At 44.7% G+C, this 18,982-nt stretch overlaps 1 protein-coding gene across 2 annotated transcripts in view; it reads left to right on the top strand.

Moving 5' to 3' along the window:
* WDR11 (WD repeat domain 11) overlaps window positions 1–18,982 on the top strand; it is a 141,408-nt gene that overhangs the window by 79,468 nt on the left and 42,958 nt on the right. For both annotated transcript variants that reach the window (XM_038757737.1, XM_038757736.1), the window contains exons 16-18: window positions 751–898; window positions 10,573–10,679; window positions 14,517–14,631. In XM_038757737.1, the coding sequence (XP_038613665.1) occupies window positions 751–898; window positions 10,573–10,679; window positions 14,517–14,631 (370 nt within the window). The remainder of the gene's footprint in view (window positions 1–750; window positions 899–10,572; window positions 10,680–14,516; window positions 14,632–18,982) is intronic.

Here is an 18,982-nt window from a genome sequence, read left to right as displayed (position 1 = left end):
CAACTGTCACTTTCGGCACTTCCCACCTCACAGTAGGTCCTCACACCCCCACAGTAGCACCATGCAACGATTTTCTGTCCTGCATTTTTCTTTCTAACTGCAATTTATTTTAGTGACCATCTCCCGTGCTTTCTTCAAAGCTCCCTGAGGGCAGGGATCGTGGCTAATGATTCTGTTTTACTGTCCCAAGCACTTAGTACAAAATACGGTTGACTGATAGTATAATTGCCATTTCAAAACTTCAAAAATATGAATGTAATAAAACACGTATCAAGTTAATCGGTTACGATGTAGCTGTGGTCCGTATATGAAGTTATCGTACAATGGGGTTTTGCATAATTTTTACCATCGTCCTGAAAAACTAAGACTAGTCTTATGCAGAGTGGAACGTCCCAGTATATCCAAAGTGAGGGAAAGCGGTAATGATGTTTTATAGATTCCGCATCTCGATTCTCATAAGTAATTCTTGAAACAGCTCTGTGGTCTATGAGAGTTAGTGTCTGTCTTCCATGGAACACTTTATCAATTTCTTTTTCCCCCACCCCGGCTCTGCCTTAGAGCTGTGGATGGCCTAAAATGTTTTTGAAGCAGGCATCTTACTTTTGAGACCTTGCCACTGTGAAGAATTGGTTCTATTTAGGTAGTTCAAGGGTCTCTCACTTTACAGTCTAATTATTTAGATCACCAATGAGGGGTGTCATTTTTAGGAGAAGAAGCGTCATCACTGTCTTAATCCTTTCCAACCCAAAGCTTGCTGCAGGAAGCCGAGAGTAAATCTGAACTGAGCCAGAACATCTCCGCTCGAGAACATTTTGTCTTTACTGATACCGACGGACAAGTTTATCATCTCACGGTGGAAGGGAACTCAGTGAAGGACAGTGCCCGGATCCCACCTGATGTGAGTCATTCTTTCCTCATCTTCCTTTTCCCGATAATTGCGTTGTGTAATCTTTAGAACGATCGTCTAGAGGCAAGCGGCTTTATTCGTTCACTCAGTTGTATTTATTGAACGCTTACTGTGTGCGGAGCGCTGTGCTAAGCGCTTGGTAAGTACAGTTCAGCGACAGAGACAATCCCTGGCCACGGCGGGCTCACGGTATAGAAGATAAGTGGAGTCGAAAGTTTAAATGGAAGCAGTGTAGTTTAAAGAAGCCTAGTGGATAGAGCACGGCCCCGGGCGTCAGAAGGACGTGGGTTCTCATTTTGGCTCCACCACTTGTCTGCCGTGTGACCTTGGTCAAGTCTCTTACCTTCTCTGTGCCTCAGTTACCTCGTCTGTAAAATGGGGGTTAAGACTGTGAGCCCGTGTGGGACCTGAACTGTTTCCAACCTGATTAGCTTACATCATCATCATCATCAATCGTATTTATTGAGCGCTTACTATGTACAGAGCACTGTACTAAGCCCTTGGGAAGTACAAATTGGCAACATATAGAAACAGTCATATAGAGACAGACATATAGAGACATCTACCTCAGCGCTTAGTATAGTGCCTGGCACATATTAAGCACGTAACAAATACCAATCGAAAGAAAAAAAAAGGTTTGGCTGTCTTTCATAAGACTTTGAAGTTGGAAAACTGTTGTGTCTTTTTTTCCTCTCTTTGGGGTTGAACAATAAATAATCGACAGTAATAAAGGTTTTATCAATGAGATGTATCTTGGTGTTTCTGCCCTAAAATAATTTGAAGAGTATCATCCAGTGTGTAAGTCCCTCTCCTTGGTGGCTTTCCAATGATAATCTGTAGGATAAAACTGGGACTAATAAAATATAGAATAAATAAACGGGGCATTGCAAAGAAGGGATAAAGCCAATATTCCCTGATTAGTAATGCGTTATGTAGTTTTGTAGACGCTTTAATCAGCTTTTATGCCGCTACCACAACAGGCTAATAAAAAATAGTTTCCTCTTAACTGAGGAAATATATGCCTACTTCATCTTGCTAATAGTACTTTCCTCTATTTATCAACCATAATTATGTGATAAGGAAGGTACTTAAATTCAGTAGAATTCATCTGAAGGCCATTAAACCTTGACCCTGGAATAAATAGCCATCTTTAGTACTTTAAGAAAATTGAATTTTAAGAAAACAGTCTACTTCTATGATTTAGATTTTTTAAAGCATGCCCTAGTGGAAAAAACTTGGGGCTGGGAATCAGGGGACCTGGGCGATATAATGCTGGCTCCGCCACTTGCCTGCTGAGTGACTTTGGGCGAAGCCCTTAACTTCTCTGTGCCTCAGTTTCCTCAACTGTTAAATAGAGATTCAGTACCTTTTCTCCCTCCTCCTTAGACTCTGAGTCCCATGCGGGACAGGAACCGGATTAACTTGTATCTACCCTAGCCCTTAGCACAGTGTTTGACACATAATAAATGCTTAACTAATAATAATAATACTATGAGGAATCCAGTAAGTAATCCTCGCTTCACTTCTCTGTGCCTCAGTTACCTCATCTGTAAAATGGGGATTAAGACTGTGAGCCCCCCGTGGGACAGCCTGATCACCTTGTAGCTTCCCCAGCGCTTAGAACGGTGCCTTGCACGTAGTGAGCGCTTAATAAATGCCATTATTATTTCAACCAGCGCCTAGAACAGTGCCTTGCACATAGTGAGCGCTTAATAAATGCCATTATTATTTCCCCAGTGCTTAGAACAGTGCCTTGCACATAGTGAGCGCTTAATAAATGCCAGTATTGTCACTATTTATTATGAATCCAACGCTAAATTAATGTGATAATCCAGTGTTAAATTAGTAAAACTATTAATCATTAATCTGAGGGCCACTTATTCAAAATTCCCGACTGTCCCACACCTTACCTTTTCTATATCCTCTCACCCACTTCTGGGGAAACATGGAGTTTCTCTTTACATGACTGAAGTTTGTAGAAGTCCGTTAACCTGCTTCTAATATTTCTTCCCAGGCTAAAGCTCAGCTCTCCCTCTGCTAAACCGATTCTTAATTTCCTTACAGTCGTCCAGACAGCCAAAGCGAGGACAGGGGCAATAGCATTCATAAAAGGAGAGAGAGAGCGTGCACTTTGTGGTTCCCCTGCAAAAATTCTACTTTTCTTAACTGTAGACCGACACCGAGGAGGCAAGATTAATAACTAGAGACTCCAGTCACTTTTCTGTAAGACAAACTTCTGCCTTTAAATATAACGTAGTATTTATTGAAGGGTCAACAAGAAAGTGGCTAGAAGAGAAACCAGGGGACACGAGAGAGATTTCCAAAAGCCTTCAGAATGCTTCAGCGCAATTTGAGGAATTTTATCACCACAGAAAATTGTGCCGACAGTTAATATTAGCAAGTTCCAGACGCATTTAGATAATTCTTCGATGAGGGAAAATTAAGGATGTAAAATTAGAGGGGAAGTCCCCGAACAGAGGTGCAAGGGAGGGGGACGGTGACTTCAAGCATCCCGTGACTTCTTGGAGAAAGAATTCTGGGCTGGATTGGTCACTGGGACGGCGCGTCTCAGTCGTCGCATTTTTCAAAGCAGTCAGACAATCAGTCATATTTATTGAGTGCCTAATGGGTGCGGAACACTGTACTAAGCACTGGGCCGAGTACGCGATAGCAGAGCTTGTAGACATATTCCCTGCCCACAATGAGATTACAGTCTGAGTTAATATAAATAAAGGAATTACGGACACGGACTTAAGTACGGTGGGGTTGAGGGGACGGTGAATGAGGGGAGCAAATCCAAGTGCAAAGGCGATGGTGAAGGGAGTGGGAGGGGAAATGAGGGGTTAGTCTGGGAGATGTGCCTTCATTAAGACTTCTTTTAGACTGTGAGCCCACTGTTGGGTAGGGACTGTCTCTATGTGTTGCCAATTTGTACTTCCCAAGCGCTTAGTACAGTGCTCTGCACATAGTAAGCGCTCAGTAAATACGATTGATTGTTTGATTGATTAAGGCTTTGAAGGAAGGGAGAGTGATTGGACTGTAAGCGCGTCTCTAGACTGTAAGCTTGTTATGGGCAGGGAACGTGTCTCGTTATTGTTATAATGTGCTCTCCCAAGTGCTTAGCACAGTGCTCTGCACCCGGTAAGTGCTCTATAAATACGTTTGAATGAATAAATGAATTTCTCCTCCAGACTGTGAGTTCGTGGGCAGGAATTGTGTCTACCAACTCTGTTGTATTGTCCTCTCCCAAGCGCTTAGTACAATCAATCAATCAGTCAATCGTATTTATTGAGCGCTTACTGTGTGCAGAGCACTGTACTAAGCGCTTGGGAAGTACAAGTTGGCAACGTATAGAGACAGTCCCTACCCAACAGTGGGCTCACAGTCTAAAAGGGGAAATTGGTTTAATTATCGGTTTAATTATGGTGCTGTGCACACCATAATCGCTCAATAAATCTGATTGAGTGATTGCTCTACCAGATGTGAGGGCAGGATGTGGGCGAGATAGATGAGATTGAGGTACGGTGAATAGACTGACTTAGGCGAGCAAAGCGTGTGCGCTAGGTTCATTCATTCATTCAGTCGTATTTATTGAGCGCTTACTGTGTGCAGAGCACTGTACTAAGCGCTTGGGAAGTACAAGTTGGCGACGTATAGAGACGGTCCCTACCCAGGTTGTAGTAGGAGAGCAGCTAGATAAGGTGATGGAGTGCTTTAAAGCCGATGGTAAGGAATTTCTGTTTGATGCGAAGGGCAAGCCCTGGAGGTTCTTGAAGATCGGGGAAGAATGGGCTCCTTTTTTTGTAGAAAAATGACCTGGGCAGCAGAGCGAAGTACGAACTGGAGTGGAGAGAGACAAGGAGGCCGATACAGTGATCGAGGCGGGATCGGAAAAGTGTCTGGATGGACGTGGTTGCAGATTGGATGGAGAGGAAAGGGTGGATTTTAGCGATGTCGGGAAGGTCAAACCGACAGGATTTAGCGATGAATGGACCGTGCGGGGTTGAAAAAGAGAGAGGAGTGGAGGATAATCCCAAGGTGTGGGAGACAGGAAGGATGGCGGTGCTGGCTACAGGGACGGGAAAGTCACGGAGAGGGCAGGGGTTGGGTGGGAAGATAAGGAGTTCTGCTTTGGACCCGTTAAGTTTGAGGTGCCGGGGGGACATCTAAAGAGAGATGTCCTGAAGGCAGGAGGAAACGCGAGACTGCCGAGAAGTTTTCTTTTATTATCATTATATTATATATATAATATTTTATATTATTATATTATTATATTATATTATAATATCATTTTATTATCATTACATGCTCTTTCTGGAGGTCCTTTAAAATCTTGAATGTTCTCTGTCATAGAGTTCATTCTTCATGTGATAGTGAGCCCTCCAGGCTAACGTGATGCATTTTTAATTTTTTTTTATTTGGGAAATAGCCGTAATTTTTATATTAAATTGTTTATTGTTAGTGTTTATTAAGTTGTTGCCAACTTGTCCTTCCCAAGCGCTTAGTACAGTGCTCTGCACACAGTAAGCGGCTCAATAAATACGATTGATTGATTGATTAAATGTTCATTTTTTAACATATTTTTCTTCAAAGTACTGGAAAAGTTGTGTTGCTAAGTTTATTACCCTCCACAAGGTCTCCTGCTTTCCGCTGCAGATAAGTGGGAAACCCCGGCGAGTTGGTTCCTTCCGGAGAAGCTATTTACCACGTCTCAGCGATCCCTGGCGAAAAGAAATGCGGAAGCGTTCTGCAGAAACTCGGGAAGCCTTAGCAGTTATTGGGCTGGGAAGTGGAGGGTGGACAGACTGCCTGTATCTGAATTAAACGCGTGTGCTTGAGTGCGCTTCGCATTTTCTACTCTGCGGACGTTTTGTTGTTGTTTGAGCCGTGGCGGTGATTCCCGGTGTCGGGATTCCCGAGTGTGTCCCTTTGTATCCCACCGGTATGTCCCCGAGTGATCGTTGGGGTTTGTTTGTGTGTTGCCCTGTCTGTGCATGGAGGTTCGTAAGTCTTTCTGCGTCTCTGGGGTTTTTTATTTTTCATTTTATGAGTTTCTCCGTGTACGTCCTTGAGTTGATATTTTTGTTTTGCCTTCGCGTGTATGCGTGGTTTGGTGTGTTCCCACAAGTGTGGAAAAAGCTGCAAGGTAAATAGTAGTAGTAACTGTACGTATTAAGTGTTAACTGCGTGCAGAGCACTGTGCCAAGTGTGGGAATTGGACCCAACCCCGTCCCACGAGGGGCTCACAATCTGTAATTAGTGGGGGGAGTAATGACTGGGGAGTTAGACTGTGAGCCCACTGTTGGGTAGGGACTGTCTCTATATGTTGCCAATTTGTACTTCCCAAGCGCTTAGTACAGTGCTCCGCACACAGTAAGCGCTCAATAAATGCGATCGATGATGATGATGACACACTGACATGCTGAAATATCAAAACAACACAAAACTCGAGGGCAAATGTGGGCTGTACAAAGCGAGGCACGCCAAGCTCCTCGTCCCTCCTAAGGTCTCCCCTGCCCAGCTCTGTCCTGCCTAGTTCATTCCAAAAGTGCGTATTCCACATGAGGTATATTGTCCTTTAAAATCCGGGAATTAGAATATTGGTGAGAAAACCAATGCCAATTGGTTTAATCATCAATCATCATCAATCGTATTTATTGAGCGCTTACTGTGTGCACAGCACTGTACTAAGCCCTTGGGAAGTCCAAGTTGGCAACATACAGAGACAGTCCCTACCCAACAGTGGGCTCACAGTCTAAAAGGGGGAGACAGAGAACAAAACCAAACATACTAACAAAATAAAATAAATAGAATAGATATGGACAAGTAAAATAAATAAATAGAGTAACAAATATGTGCAAACATATATACATATATGCAGGTGCTGTGGAGAAGGGAAGGAGGTAATTATTAATTATGCATGCTGTCAAAAAAGATGGCTAGAAACGCTCACATTAAGTTAATTGTACTAACTTCTTTTCATTAATAATAATAATGATGATGATGGCATTTATTAAGCGCTTACTATGCGCGAAGCACGGTTCTAAGAGCTGGGGAGGTTACCAGGTGATCAGGTTGTCCCATGTCACAGTCTTCATCCCCATTTTCCAGATGAGGGAACTGAGGCCCAGAGAAGTGAAGTGACGTGCCCAAAGTCACGCAGCTGACAGTTGGATTTGAACCCATGACCGCTGACTCCAAAGCCCGGGCTCTTTCCACTGAGCCAGGCGGCTTCTTCTTTTTAATTTGGAGCGCAAGGGCCTAAATTATATGTAATCCCTTCATCCTCTTTGGTAGAATCGTCTGCGTACCGTAGTTTTCACCATTTGCTGTCAGCTGGTTTCGAGCGAGACGTGAATCCACATAGAATTGTCATATTTTTATTGATCGGGATTATAGTTCTTACCCAGCCGTGGCACTTCACTTAAAAAATGTGTGTGTGTGGTTTTAATAATAATGATGACATTTATTAAGCACTTACTATGTGCAAAGCACTGTTCTAAGTGCTGGGGGGATACACGGTAATCAGGTTGTCCCCCATGGGGCTCACAGTCTTCATCCCCATTTTCCAGATGAGGGAACTGAGGCCCAGAGAGGTGAAGTGACTTGCCCAAAGTCACCCAGCTGACAAGTGGCGGAGCCGGGATTTGAACCCATGACCTCCGACTCCAAAGTCCGTGCTCTTCTCTGCAGTAGTAGGAAGTGACATGTTCCAAGCTCAAATTCACTGTTTCGGATTCGCAATATTCATTCATTCATTTAATAGTATTTATTGAGCGCTTACTGTGTGCAGAGCACTGAACTAAGCGCTTGGGAAGTACAAGTTGGCAACAGATAGAGACGGTAATATCCTTTGGATACTCTCTCCTACCCATCAGTCGGACTGCCATTTCTTAAATATTTTTCATGGTATTTGTTAAGCGCTTCCCTATGTGGGGAACACAGAGGCCAGCGTGCCCTAGTGGGTAGAACGTTCATTCATTCATTCAATCGTATTTATTGAGCGCTTACTGTGTGCAGAGCACTGTACTAAGCGCTTGGGAAGTACAAGTTGGCAACATAACGTTATCAATCAATCGTATTTATTGAGCGCTTTCTGAGTGCAGAGCACTGTACTAAGCACTTGGGAAGTACACGTTGGCAACATAACGTTATTAATCAATCAGTCGTATTTATTGAGCACTTACTGTGTGCAGAGCACTGTACTAAGCGCTTGGGAAGTACAAGTCGGCAACACATAGAGACAGTCCCTACCCAACAGTGGGCTCACAGTCTAGAAGGGGGAGACGGAGAACAAAACCAAGCATATTAACAAAATAAAATAAAAAGAATAGATATGTACAAGTAAAATAAATAGAGTAATAAATACGTACAAACATATATACATGTATACAGGTGCTGTGAGGAAGGGAAGGAGGTAAGACGGGGGGATGGAGAGGGGGACGAGGGGGGAGAGGAAGGAAGGGGCTCAGTCTGGGAAGGCCGGAAATGGAAATGGAAATGGAAGCGGCAGTTGTAACCAACCTGTAGGAGCATTTGGACTGGAATGGGAAAAGGGGAGATAAAACTGGACGGTGCAGTGGGATAGAGGAAGGTTTGGAGGGTTTCTTTTGGAATAGGAGAACTCTGGGAGCAGGTTTAAAAGCCAGGGGGCAAGAGCCATTGAAACTTGAGCAGTTATTCAGTATGGGAAAGGCCTAGTTTAATACACGTCTGTCTCATGAATTCCCCAAGTGCTCATTTGTAAATAACCTTTGGGCATGAAATTTTAGCTGGGGACGCTTTTCTTTTGACATGAAAACTGTGTAAGAAAGACGGTAATGAATTACCAAAACAACCTGAGCTCCAGTTCTCACACGCGTTTTTGGAAAGGAGTAAAATCCCTCCCTCTGTCCTACCCGCTTCCCCTTCCCAACAGCAGTTGTGTATATTTGTACGTACTTATCGCGCTATGTATTTTATTAATGACGCGTATATATCTATAATTTTATTTTATCTATTTTGATGGTACTGACACCTGTCTACTTGTTTAGTTTTGTTGTCTGTCTCCCCCTTCTAGACTGTGAGCCCGTTGGTGGGTAGGGACTGTCTCTGTTGCCGAATAGTACTTTCCAAGCGCTCAGCACAGCGCCCTGCACACGGCAAGCCCTCAATAAACACGACTGAATGAATGAATGAAATATGCAACACTATACAATCCTCCAGGAACTGCCCAAAAGAATGTTATCGGTTGAACTGTTTCTTTTATTCCCCTTGGGTACACATTTTGATAAAAACAACATTTTTTATCTTCAGTCAGTTTTACCGTAATATTTTGCTGAGATAAATGTAAACCCGACTAGTCTTGTTTAGTAGAAAAATATTTGGAAAATCCTCCAGTAACTGCCCAAAAGAATGTTATCGGTTGAACTGTTTCTTTTATTCCCCTTGGGTACACATTTTGATTAAAAACAACATTTTTTATCTTCAGTCAGTTTTACCGTAATATTTTGCTGAGATAAATGTAACCACGACTAGTGTTAATAGGAAAATATTTGGAAAAATCAATTAATTCTCGACTGTGAGCCCACTGTTGGGTAGGGACCGTCTCTATATGTTGCCAACCTGTACTTCCCAAGCGCCCAGTACAGTGCTCTGCACACAGTACACGCTATTATTATACGTACGCGTTATTAGTTATTATCAATCAATCAATCATATTTATTGAGCGCTTACCATGTGCAGAGTACTGTACTAAGCGCTTGGGAAGTACAAATTGACAACATATAGAGACAGTCCCTACCCAACATTGGGCTCACAGTCTAAAAGGGGGAGACAGAGAACAAAACCAAACATACTAACAAAATAAAATAAATAGAATAGATATGTACAAGTAAAATAAATAAATAAATAGAGTAATAAATATGTACAAACATATATACATATATACAGGTGCTGTGGGGAAGGGAAGGAGGTAAGATGATTATGTTATTAGAACATGTATCTGGAGAGTCAGAAAGACCTGAGTTCTAATCCCCGCTCTGCCACTTGTCTACTGTGTGACCTTGGGTAAGTCACGTAACCGCTGTGCCTCAGTTACCTCATCCGTAAAATGGGGATTAAGACTGTGAGTCCCACGTGGGACCTGGACTGTTATATCTATCCCAGTACTTAGTTCAGTGCCTGGCACAGAGTAAGCACTTAACAAAAGCCATTTAAAAAGAACAAAAAAAAACCCAAGATACCAGTCCCTGTCCCTCATGGGGCTCACAGTCTAATAAAAGGGAGACCAAGTATTGAATCCATTTGTTGCAGGTGAGGAAACTGAGGCACAGAGAAGCGACCTGTCCAAGGTCACAGAGCAGACAAATGATAAACGTGGGATTAGAACCCAGGTTCTCTGATTTATTTCTGACAGTTGAGAAGCTGAAGTCGGATGTCAAACCGGAGTCATTCTGTTTTTCTTCACTTAGCAAAGTTTATAAACTGTGCAGCCGTGTGATATGTGAGGCTTAGAGTGAACGGAGAATGCCTCAGCACCGCTTTCGTCGGTTCGGACAAATGTATTTGTATTTTGAAGTAGGAATTGGTGTATAAAAAAATCCACACCATCCTGTTTCTTAGAAACATTTCTTTCCGAGTCGTGATTGCTGGTACGTGATGTCTGTCTCGTGTTGTTTTTCCAGGGGAGCATGGGCAGCATCACGTGCATTGCCTGGAAAGGCGATACGTTAGTCCTCGGTGACGTGGACGGAAATTTAAACTTTTGGGATTTGAAAGCCAGAGTATCCAGGTAGGGTTCTAAGAAAATCTCACCAATTCCCCCAGAGGCTGTTTTTATTTCCATGGAACGTGTGTTCCTGCGGTTTTTTGTTTATGCTGTTATATGAGAAGTACGATTTACAAGCAAGCAGTATCCCAGAGCAAATGATAATGATAATGTTGGTATTTATCTAGCTCTTAGTATGTTCCAGGCAGTGTGTTATATGAGAAGTACGATTTACAAGCAAGCAGTATCCCAGAGGAAATGATAATGATAATATTGGTATTTATCTAGCTCTTAGTATGTTCGGATGTGTTAAGCACTGCGATAGATGCAAGCGAATCGGGTCAGACACAGGCCCCATCCCCCCCGAGGTTCACAGCCTCAGAAGGCGGGAGAACAGGTATTTTAATCCCCATTTACACAATCAATCAATCGTATTTGTTGAGCGCTTACTGGGTGCAGAGCACTGTACTAAGCGCTTAAGTACTAAACGCACAAGAGGAGCAACCTGAGACACAGGGAAGTGAAATGATTTCCCCCAAGTCACACAAGTGCCCGTTCTGACTGTCATTTGGCACGTACTCCACAATGTGAACCAGAAGCAGCGTGGCCTAGTGGAAAGAGCTTGGGAGGCAGAGGGCCTGGGTTCTAATTCCGCTCTGCCGGCGCCTGCTGTGTGACACTGGATGCGTCACTTACCTTCTCTGTGCCCCAGTTTCTTCAGCTGTAAAATGGGGATTCAGTACTTGTTCATCCCTCTTATTTAGACTGTGAGCCACATGTGGCTATTTATTTTTTTTTATTATTTATTATTATTATTATTATTATCTGTTTATTTATTTATTTATTTGTGTATTTATTTTGTTAGTATGTTTGGTGTTGTTCTCTGTCTCCCCCTTTTAGACTGTGAGCCCCCTGTTGGGTAGGGACTGTCTCTCTATGTTGCCAATTTGTATTTCCCAAGCGCTTAGTACAGTGCTCTGCACATAGTAAGCGCTCAATAAATACGATTGATTATGATGATGATGATGATGACCGTGCCTAGCCTGATTATCTTGTATCACAGCGTAGTGGAAAAAGCCCAGCCCTGGGCGTCCGAAGGTCAGTGGGTTCTGATCCCGTTTCTGCCGCTTGTCTGCCGTGTGACCTTGAGCAAGTCATTTAACTTCTCTGGGCCTCAGTTACCTCATCTGTAAAATGGGGAGTGAGACCGTGAGCCCCAGGTGGGACAGGGACTGTCTCCAAGCCAATTTGCTTGTATCCATCCCAGCGCTTAGTAGAGTGCCTGGCACATAGTAAGCGCTTAAGAAACAATTATTATTATGAGAAACAGAGTGGCTCAGTGGAAAGAGCCCGGGCTTTGGAGTCAGAGGTCATGGGTTCCAATCCCGGCTCCGCCACTTGTCAGCTGGGTGACTTTGGGCAAGTCACTTCACTTCTCTGGGCCTCAGTTACCTCATCTGTAAAACTGGGATGAGGACTGTGAGCCCCACGGAGGACAACCTGATCACTTTGTATCTCCCCCAGCGCTTAGTAGAGTGCCTGGCACATAGTAAGTGCTTAACAGATATCACAATTATTATCACGAGAAGCAGAGTGGCTCGGAGGAAAGAGCCCGGGCTTTGGAGTCAGAGGTCATGGGTTCAAATCCCGGCTCCGCCACTTGTCAGCTGGGTGACTTTGGGCAAGTCACTTCACTTCTCTGGGCCTCAGTTACCTCATCTGTAAAACTGGGATGAGGACTGTGAGCCCCACGGAGGACAACCTGATCACTTTGTATCTCCCCCAGCGCTTAGTAGAGTGCCTGGCACATAGTAAGTGCTTAACAGATATCACAGTTATTATCACGAGAAGCAGAGTGGCTCGGAGGAAAGAGCCCGGGCTTTGGAGTCAGAGGTCATGGGTTCAAATCCCGGCTCCGCCACTTGTCAGCTGGGTGACTTTGGGCAAGTCACTTCACTTCTCTGGGCCTCAGTTACCTCATCTGTAAAACTGGGATGAGGACTGTGAGCCCCACGGAGGACAACCTGATCACTTTGTATCTCCCCCAGCGCTTAGTAGAGTGCCTGGCACATAGTAAGTGCTTAACAGATATCACAATTATTATCACGAGAAGCAGAGTGGCTCGGAGGAAAGAGCCCGGGCTTTGGAGTCAGAGGTCATGGGTTCAAATCCTGCTCCGCCACTTGTCAGCTGGGTGACTTTGGGCAAGTCACTTCACTTCTCTGTGCCTCAGTTACCTCATCTGTAAAATTGGGATGAAGACTGTGAGCCCCACGGAGGACAACCTGATCACTTTGTATCTCCCCCAGCGCTTAGTAGAGTGCCTGGCACATAGTAAGCGCTCAACAGATATCACAGTTACTATTATGAGAAGCAGAGTGGCTCGGTGGAAAGAGCCCGGGCTTTGGAGTCAGAGGTCATGGGTTCAAATCCTGACTCCGCCACTTGTAAGCTGGGTGACTTTGGGCAAGTCACTTCACTTCTCTGGGCCTCAGTTACCTCATCTGTAAAATTGGGATGAAGACTGTGAGCCCCACGGGGGACAACCTAATCACCTTGCGTCTCTCCCAGTGCTTAGAACAGTGCTTGGCACATAGTAGGTGCTTAATAACTGCCGTCATCATTATTATTATTATTATTACCCCAGAACTAAGAACGGTGTTTGACACATAGTAAGTCCTTAACAAACACCACCATAGTAATAAGTGGTAGACGTAGCAGAGGACGAGGTGGTGAAGATCATCATCATCATCATCAATCGTATTTATTGAGCGCTTACTGTGTGCAGAGCACTGTACTAAGCGCTTGGGAAGTACAAGTTGGTAACATATAGAGACGGTCCCTACCCAGCAGTGGGCTCACGGTCTAAAAGGGGGAAGATGACCAGGAGAAGTCCCTGCCCATCCCGATCCAGATCGGAGTGGTGACGGGCTGGGGGAGAGTTGCTCCCCCGGACAAAAGTCAACTTTCCAAAACAGACAAAGCTCAGAGCAGGTTAACGATGGAAACTGGATTTCAACAAACAGCCCAACCCTTCAGCGGCCTCGTCGTGGCCGGCTTCGTGCCAGCCGTCCTCGTGACCTTGGAAACGCAGCGTTCCCGGGTACAAGGACGTCCTGCAATCCAGAGGCATTCGGCTCCTCCATTTACCATCCTGAAAGCCGGTGCCGGAGCGATCTTCCTGCAAACAGTTCGGACTGCAAGAAACCGATTTCTTAATCCTCACAGTACCCACCTGATAGTTGTCAGGGTCAAAATTCTGGTTCCGTCTTTATGCGGGTCCGAAATCGAGGGAGGTGTACGATGGGACTGTACCGAGGACTTTCTCTAATGTGGGTGTTGAGTTGTAGCAAAATCCCAAATTAAGAAAAACTCGCGTCACACGCTGCGTGCACGCATATGCTCAAACCGGTTCTTTTGACACCGTAGCCTGCTGTATCCAAGCAGGGTCACCTAGTTGGATAAGTGCTCCCTGATTCCCTAACCGTGTTGTAGTTAAAATGCACCTGTATATATGTTTGTACATATTTATTACTCTATTTATTTTACTTGTACATATCTATTCTATTTATTTGATTTTGTTAGTATGTTTCGTTTTGTTCTCTGTCTTCCCCTTTTAGACTGTGAGCCCACTGTTGGGTAGGGACTGTCTCTATATGTTGCCAATTTGTACTTCCCAAGCGCTTAGTGCAGTGCTCTGCACATAGTAAGCGCTCAATAAATACGATTGATGATGATGATGACGGCTCGTGCTGCAGCAGACCTCAGTGGTCGCGTTTGCGAAATCCGAGTGCATCGTTTCTCGTGGTTAAAACGCCTTGGGCGCCTGTGTCTTGAAGGTTGTTGTTTCTGTTTCCTCAGAGGGATCCCCACGCACCGAAGCTGGGTCAGGAAGATCCGCTTTGCTCCTGGAAAAGGGAATCAGAAACTAATAGCCATGTACAATGATGGAGCAGAAGTTTGGGATACTAAAGAGGTAAGTGTCATTCTGTCACGCATACATTCAGTCGTATTTATTGAGCATTTACTGTGTACGGGGCACTGTACTAAGCGCTTGGGAAGTACAGTTCAGCAGCAAATAGAGACAATCCCTGCCCACAACGGGCTCAAGAGAAAATTGTAAATCAGGCCCACTACGGGGTTGATGACAGCCGTTTCAGATACGTGCAGCTGTGATTTACTGCTCAATTTTTGTAGTGGGTTAAAATTTTGCACAGGTGCATACCTAGTTTTGGTGTGCTGATATCCTCTTAGGAATCAGGACAATCAGTCGGAGAGATGAGTGTGTGTAAAGTGCTTACTATGTGCAGAGCACTCTGCTAAGTGCTTGGGACAGTTCAGTGCAACAGAATTCCCAGACCCATTCCCTGCCCATAAGGAGCTTAGGGTCTAGAGGGGGAGATACATGTTAACATAAATAAATAGGAAATGTATAATTTAACAGATTGCACTTTTTGTTGGGAATACTTTTGTTAAAATTCTTGGAAAACATTGGCTTTGAAGGTATGCCTTTTCCTTGGAAAATAAACGTTGTAGGGGGTTTTTATGGTATTTGTTAAGCACTTACTATGTGCCAGGCACCCTCCGAAGGGCTGGCATAGATACAAAGCAATCAGGTGACAAACACCCTGTCCCAAATGGGGTTTAAAGTCTTAATCCCCATTTTACAGATGAGGTAACTGAGGCATAGAAGTTAAGTGACATACCCAAGGTCACACAGCAGGTAAGCAGCAGAGCCGGGATTAGAACCCACGTCCGGCCCGTGCTCTATCCGTTAGGCCCCGCTACTTCTCATGTGACTCTCTATTCTACTCGCCTTCTGATGGTTTTGAATCGCAACTTGCAAACGAAAGATAAGTTGATAAAATTACAAAAAAGAATATTTTATCTCTCATTCCCTGGATTTTATAGCTTCTTAATTTCATCCATTCATTCAATCGTATTTATTGAGCGCTTACTGTGTGCAGAGCACTGTACTAAACGCTTGGGAAGTACAAGTTGGCAACATATAGAGACGGTCCCTACCCAACAGTGGGCTCCCAGTCTAGAAGTTAATCAACAAACTTTTTATGAAGCATTCCTGACAGCTTCCAAAGTTCCTAGCAGAATATATATAATACACGCCTCGATTCCCCATTTCTATTTCTGTAAGGCACAACCGTTGATGATGAAATGGAGTGTGATCATGCCACGGCATATAGATATAGATTTTAAAAAATGAGAAGGTACAGGGGATCATAAATTAATCGTGCTGGACTGGAGGTGAGCTGATTCAGTCTTTGCCTCTAGACAGGAGAAGAAATGATTTGGACAAGTCGGATCACTGTCTCTTTTTGGCTCAGCGATCCCCAGGGATAGACTCCACATTTCCCTTCAAATCCCTATTTTTATCACCTTCGGGCTCCATGCTTCCATAAAGCTTGTTCTGTGGATTATACCCAATTGACGTGAACTTACCCTAACCAGAGACGGAGCCTCAAAATTGGCACAAAAGAGTGCGGTGTTTACGCTAAATTTTCAGGCCATTTTCTAGTCACTGGGCTTGTGGGAGAGAACTGCGTAGAGAAGGGAGGATGAAATGATCCAGACTTTTAAGGGAAAGGATATTAACGGCATAGTTGGGGTGAAAAGGCAAGGCAGAAAGACAGCAGAGTAAGTTTCTTGTGGGCAGGGAGTTACATTGACTGTAAGCTAGACTATATTCTCCTTGTGGGCCGGGATCGTGTCTACCGTCTCTACTGTATTGTACTTGCAATCAATCGGCCATCTGTATTGCGTACTTACTGTGTGCAGAGCACTGTTCCAAGCACTTGGGAAAATACAACACAATTGGTACATATTTTCCCTCCCCAAAATGAGCTTACAGTCCAGAGAGGGAGACAGGCATTAATAGTAACAAATAAATTACGGATATTTACGTATGTGCTGTGGGGTTGAGGAAGGGATGAATAAAGGGAAGAAATCCAAGTGCAAGGGTGATGCAGAAAGGAACGGGAGAAGAGGAATTGAGGGCACAAGAGGTGTGCCTTCAATAAGGCCTTAAAGGTGGGGAGACTGATCATCTCTCCCAAGCGCTTATTACAATCATCCGTACACAGTGGGTGCTTAATAAGTACCATTAAAATGGGATACGCAAGAAGTTTGTTCCTTGCTGAAGTATGACCCACCGCAAGAAATGATAACTTCTGGATTATCCTGATTGGTTCCATCTAGGATCTCGCTGTGAGCAGGGAACGCGTCTAACCAGCTCTATGTTATACTCTCCCAAAGTCCCCAATAAATACGGTTGGTCGATCGATTGACAGACCCATTGATCATTCTGCCGGTTGAGACTTTGCTTCTTCTGAGTAGTTCCCCCAGATGGGATCTTGTGAGCCCTCTCTATATGATGCCAACTTGTACTTCCCAAGCACTTAGCACAGTGCTCTGCACACGGTAAGCGCTCAGTAAAAACGATTGAATGAATGAAAGGGGGCAAGGTGGCTTCAGCATTTTCTGGGGAGTTTTGTGTTTCATACTAAAAAAAGGCCTAGAGTCCCTGAGGAAAATCAGATGGGGTTTTTGTTTTAAAATGTGCATAGTGAAACCGGGTGTGGGCCAGGAGCAGGATGAGATGGAGAGGCACAGGGAGATGGGAAAAGGTGGCAAGACGCTGGAGGGAGGTCGAGGGACGCGGTGATACCAGCTGACGCGATGGGGGGACGGGTGGAGGTCGCCGTCTGGCAGAGATGGGGCAATCAATCAGTCAATCGTATTTATTGAGCGCCTACTGTGTGCAGAGCACTGGACTAAGCGCTTGGGAAGTACAAGTTGGCAACAAGAGGAATCGGGGGGCGTGGGAGGGTGAGGGAGATGGGGGGCAGGCAGTGAGTTGCCGGGGGAGGATGAGGGGCTGCATTGTGAGAGTCCAGAGTCAAATTTGGGGGATGTGATGAGGCCTGACGGGAGTTGAAGGGAGATGGGGTGACCCAGCAAGAGAGTAAGGGAACATGGAGGGGAAGGGGGGAGGTCTCACCCTGCTTGTTTCCCTTGCCCTGTCTCCTCTTCTCTAGTACTGGTGGTAGCAATACCTAGTGATTTGGGAGAGCGTTATCAGCTCGCCACCTGGCCTCCACTTTTTAAGGGATTCACCTAAACAGAACGATTGCCGCTCATAAAAGCGCATTTCCTTCATGGAGTAATAGAGTAGGTCATCAGGCTCCCCTCCTTCAGAGCCTTAATCTCCTCCAAGAGGGCTTTCCCCGCTTAATTGTCCCTTCTCCCCCTCCAGTCCGTGTTGCCCTTTCACTTGGGTTTGCACCCTTTACCCACCCTCAGCCCCACGGCACCGTAAGCGCCTTGTGGGCAAGGAACATGTCAGTCACTGTGCTCTAGTGTACTGTCCCAAGCGCTTACTACAGTGCTCCGTGCTCATTAAGTGCCCAGTAAATGCAGTTGGTTGATAGAGAGGTCCCTTGTGTATACAGCGAGGAAAAAAGCGTTGTGAGTCAAGGTAGGTCCGTTATCCGTCGTCGTTCTGTTTTCTCCCCCACTTCCAGAAGCTCCGTTTCTGCTTCTGAACGGTTTTGTCCTGGGAATTCCAGGGCCTGGTCGATCAATCAATCAATCAATCGTGTTTATTGAGCGCTTACTGTGTGCAGAGCACTGTACTAAGCGCTTGGGAAGTACAAATTGGCAACATATAGAGACGGTCCCTACCCAACAGTGGGCTCACAGTCCTTGGGGCTGTTGAGACCTCGGGCTCCATCTAAAGATTTAAAGAAGCAGCTTCTGATTTACCCTAAACTTCTTCAGCCTGACATTCCCGCTCGCAATAAAACCCCAAAATCAGTTCATTTTGAATGAAACCGTTGAGGCAGTGTTGTTCAAAGCTAGTCATTGTGCTGAATGTTTACTTGAGGAAAATGTGACATCTAAGAGAAATGTTCCTTTTCCTCCCTCCCACTGACTTGGACTGGGGAGCCCCACGTTGGGCAGGGATTGGGTCTGACCCCCCCATCTTGGATCTACCCTAGGACTTAGTAAGTGCTTAACAAATACCACAATTATTATTATTATTATTCCATTTAGCGTATTTCTCGTGTGTGTGTGAGAGTTAAAACTGGAGCAGACCTAATGTGATCATCATCATCGGTATTTGTTGAGTGCTTACTGTGCACAGAGCACTGTACTAAGCACTTCGGAGAGTACGGGGCAACAATATCAAGGAACACACAGTGATCTAGGAGATTCCGCGGAAGATAATAGAATCCTGCTATTCTCTATAGCGACTCTATATTCCATTCCTGTGGGCAAAAAGAATAGAGAAAAGCTCAGTAATTGTTTGA

Source organism: Tachyglossus aculeatus, chromosome 16 (assembly GCF_015852505.1).
Source record: "Tachyglossus aculeatus isolate mTacAcu1 chromosome 16, mTacAcu1.pri, whole genome shotgun sequence".
Taxonomy (NCBI): Eukaryota; Metazoa; Chordata; class Mammalia; order Monotremata; family Tachyglossidae; genus Tachyglossus; species Tachyglossus aculeatus.
The sequence above is the reverse complement of the archived record's forward strand: the minus strand, read 5'-3'. Positions and strand labels throughout refer to the sequence as shown.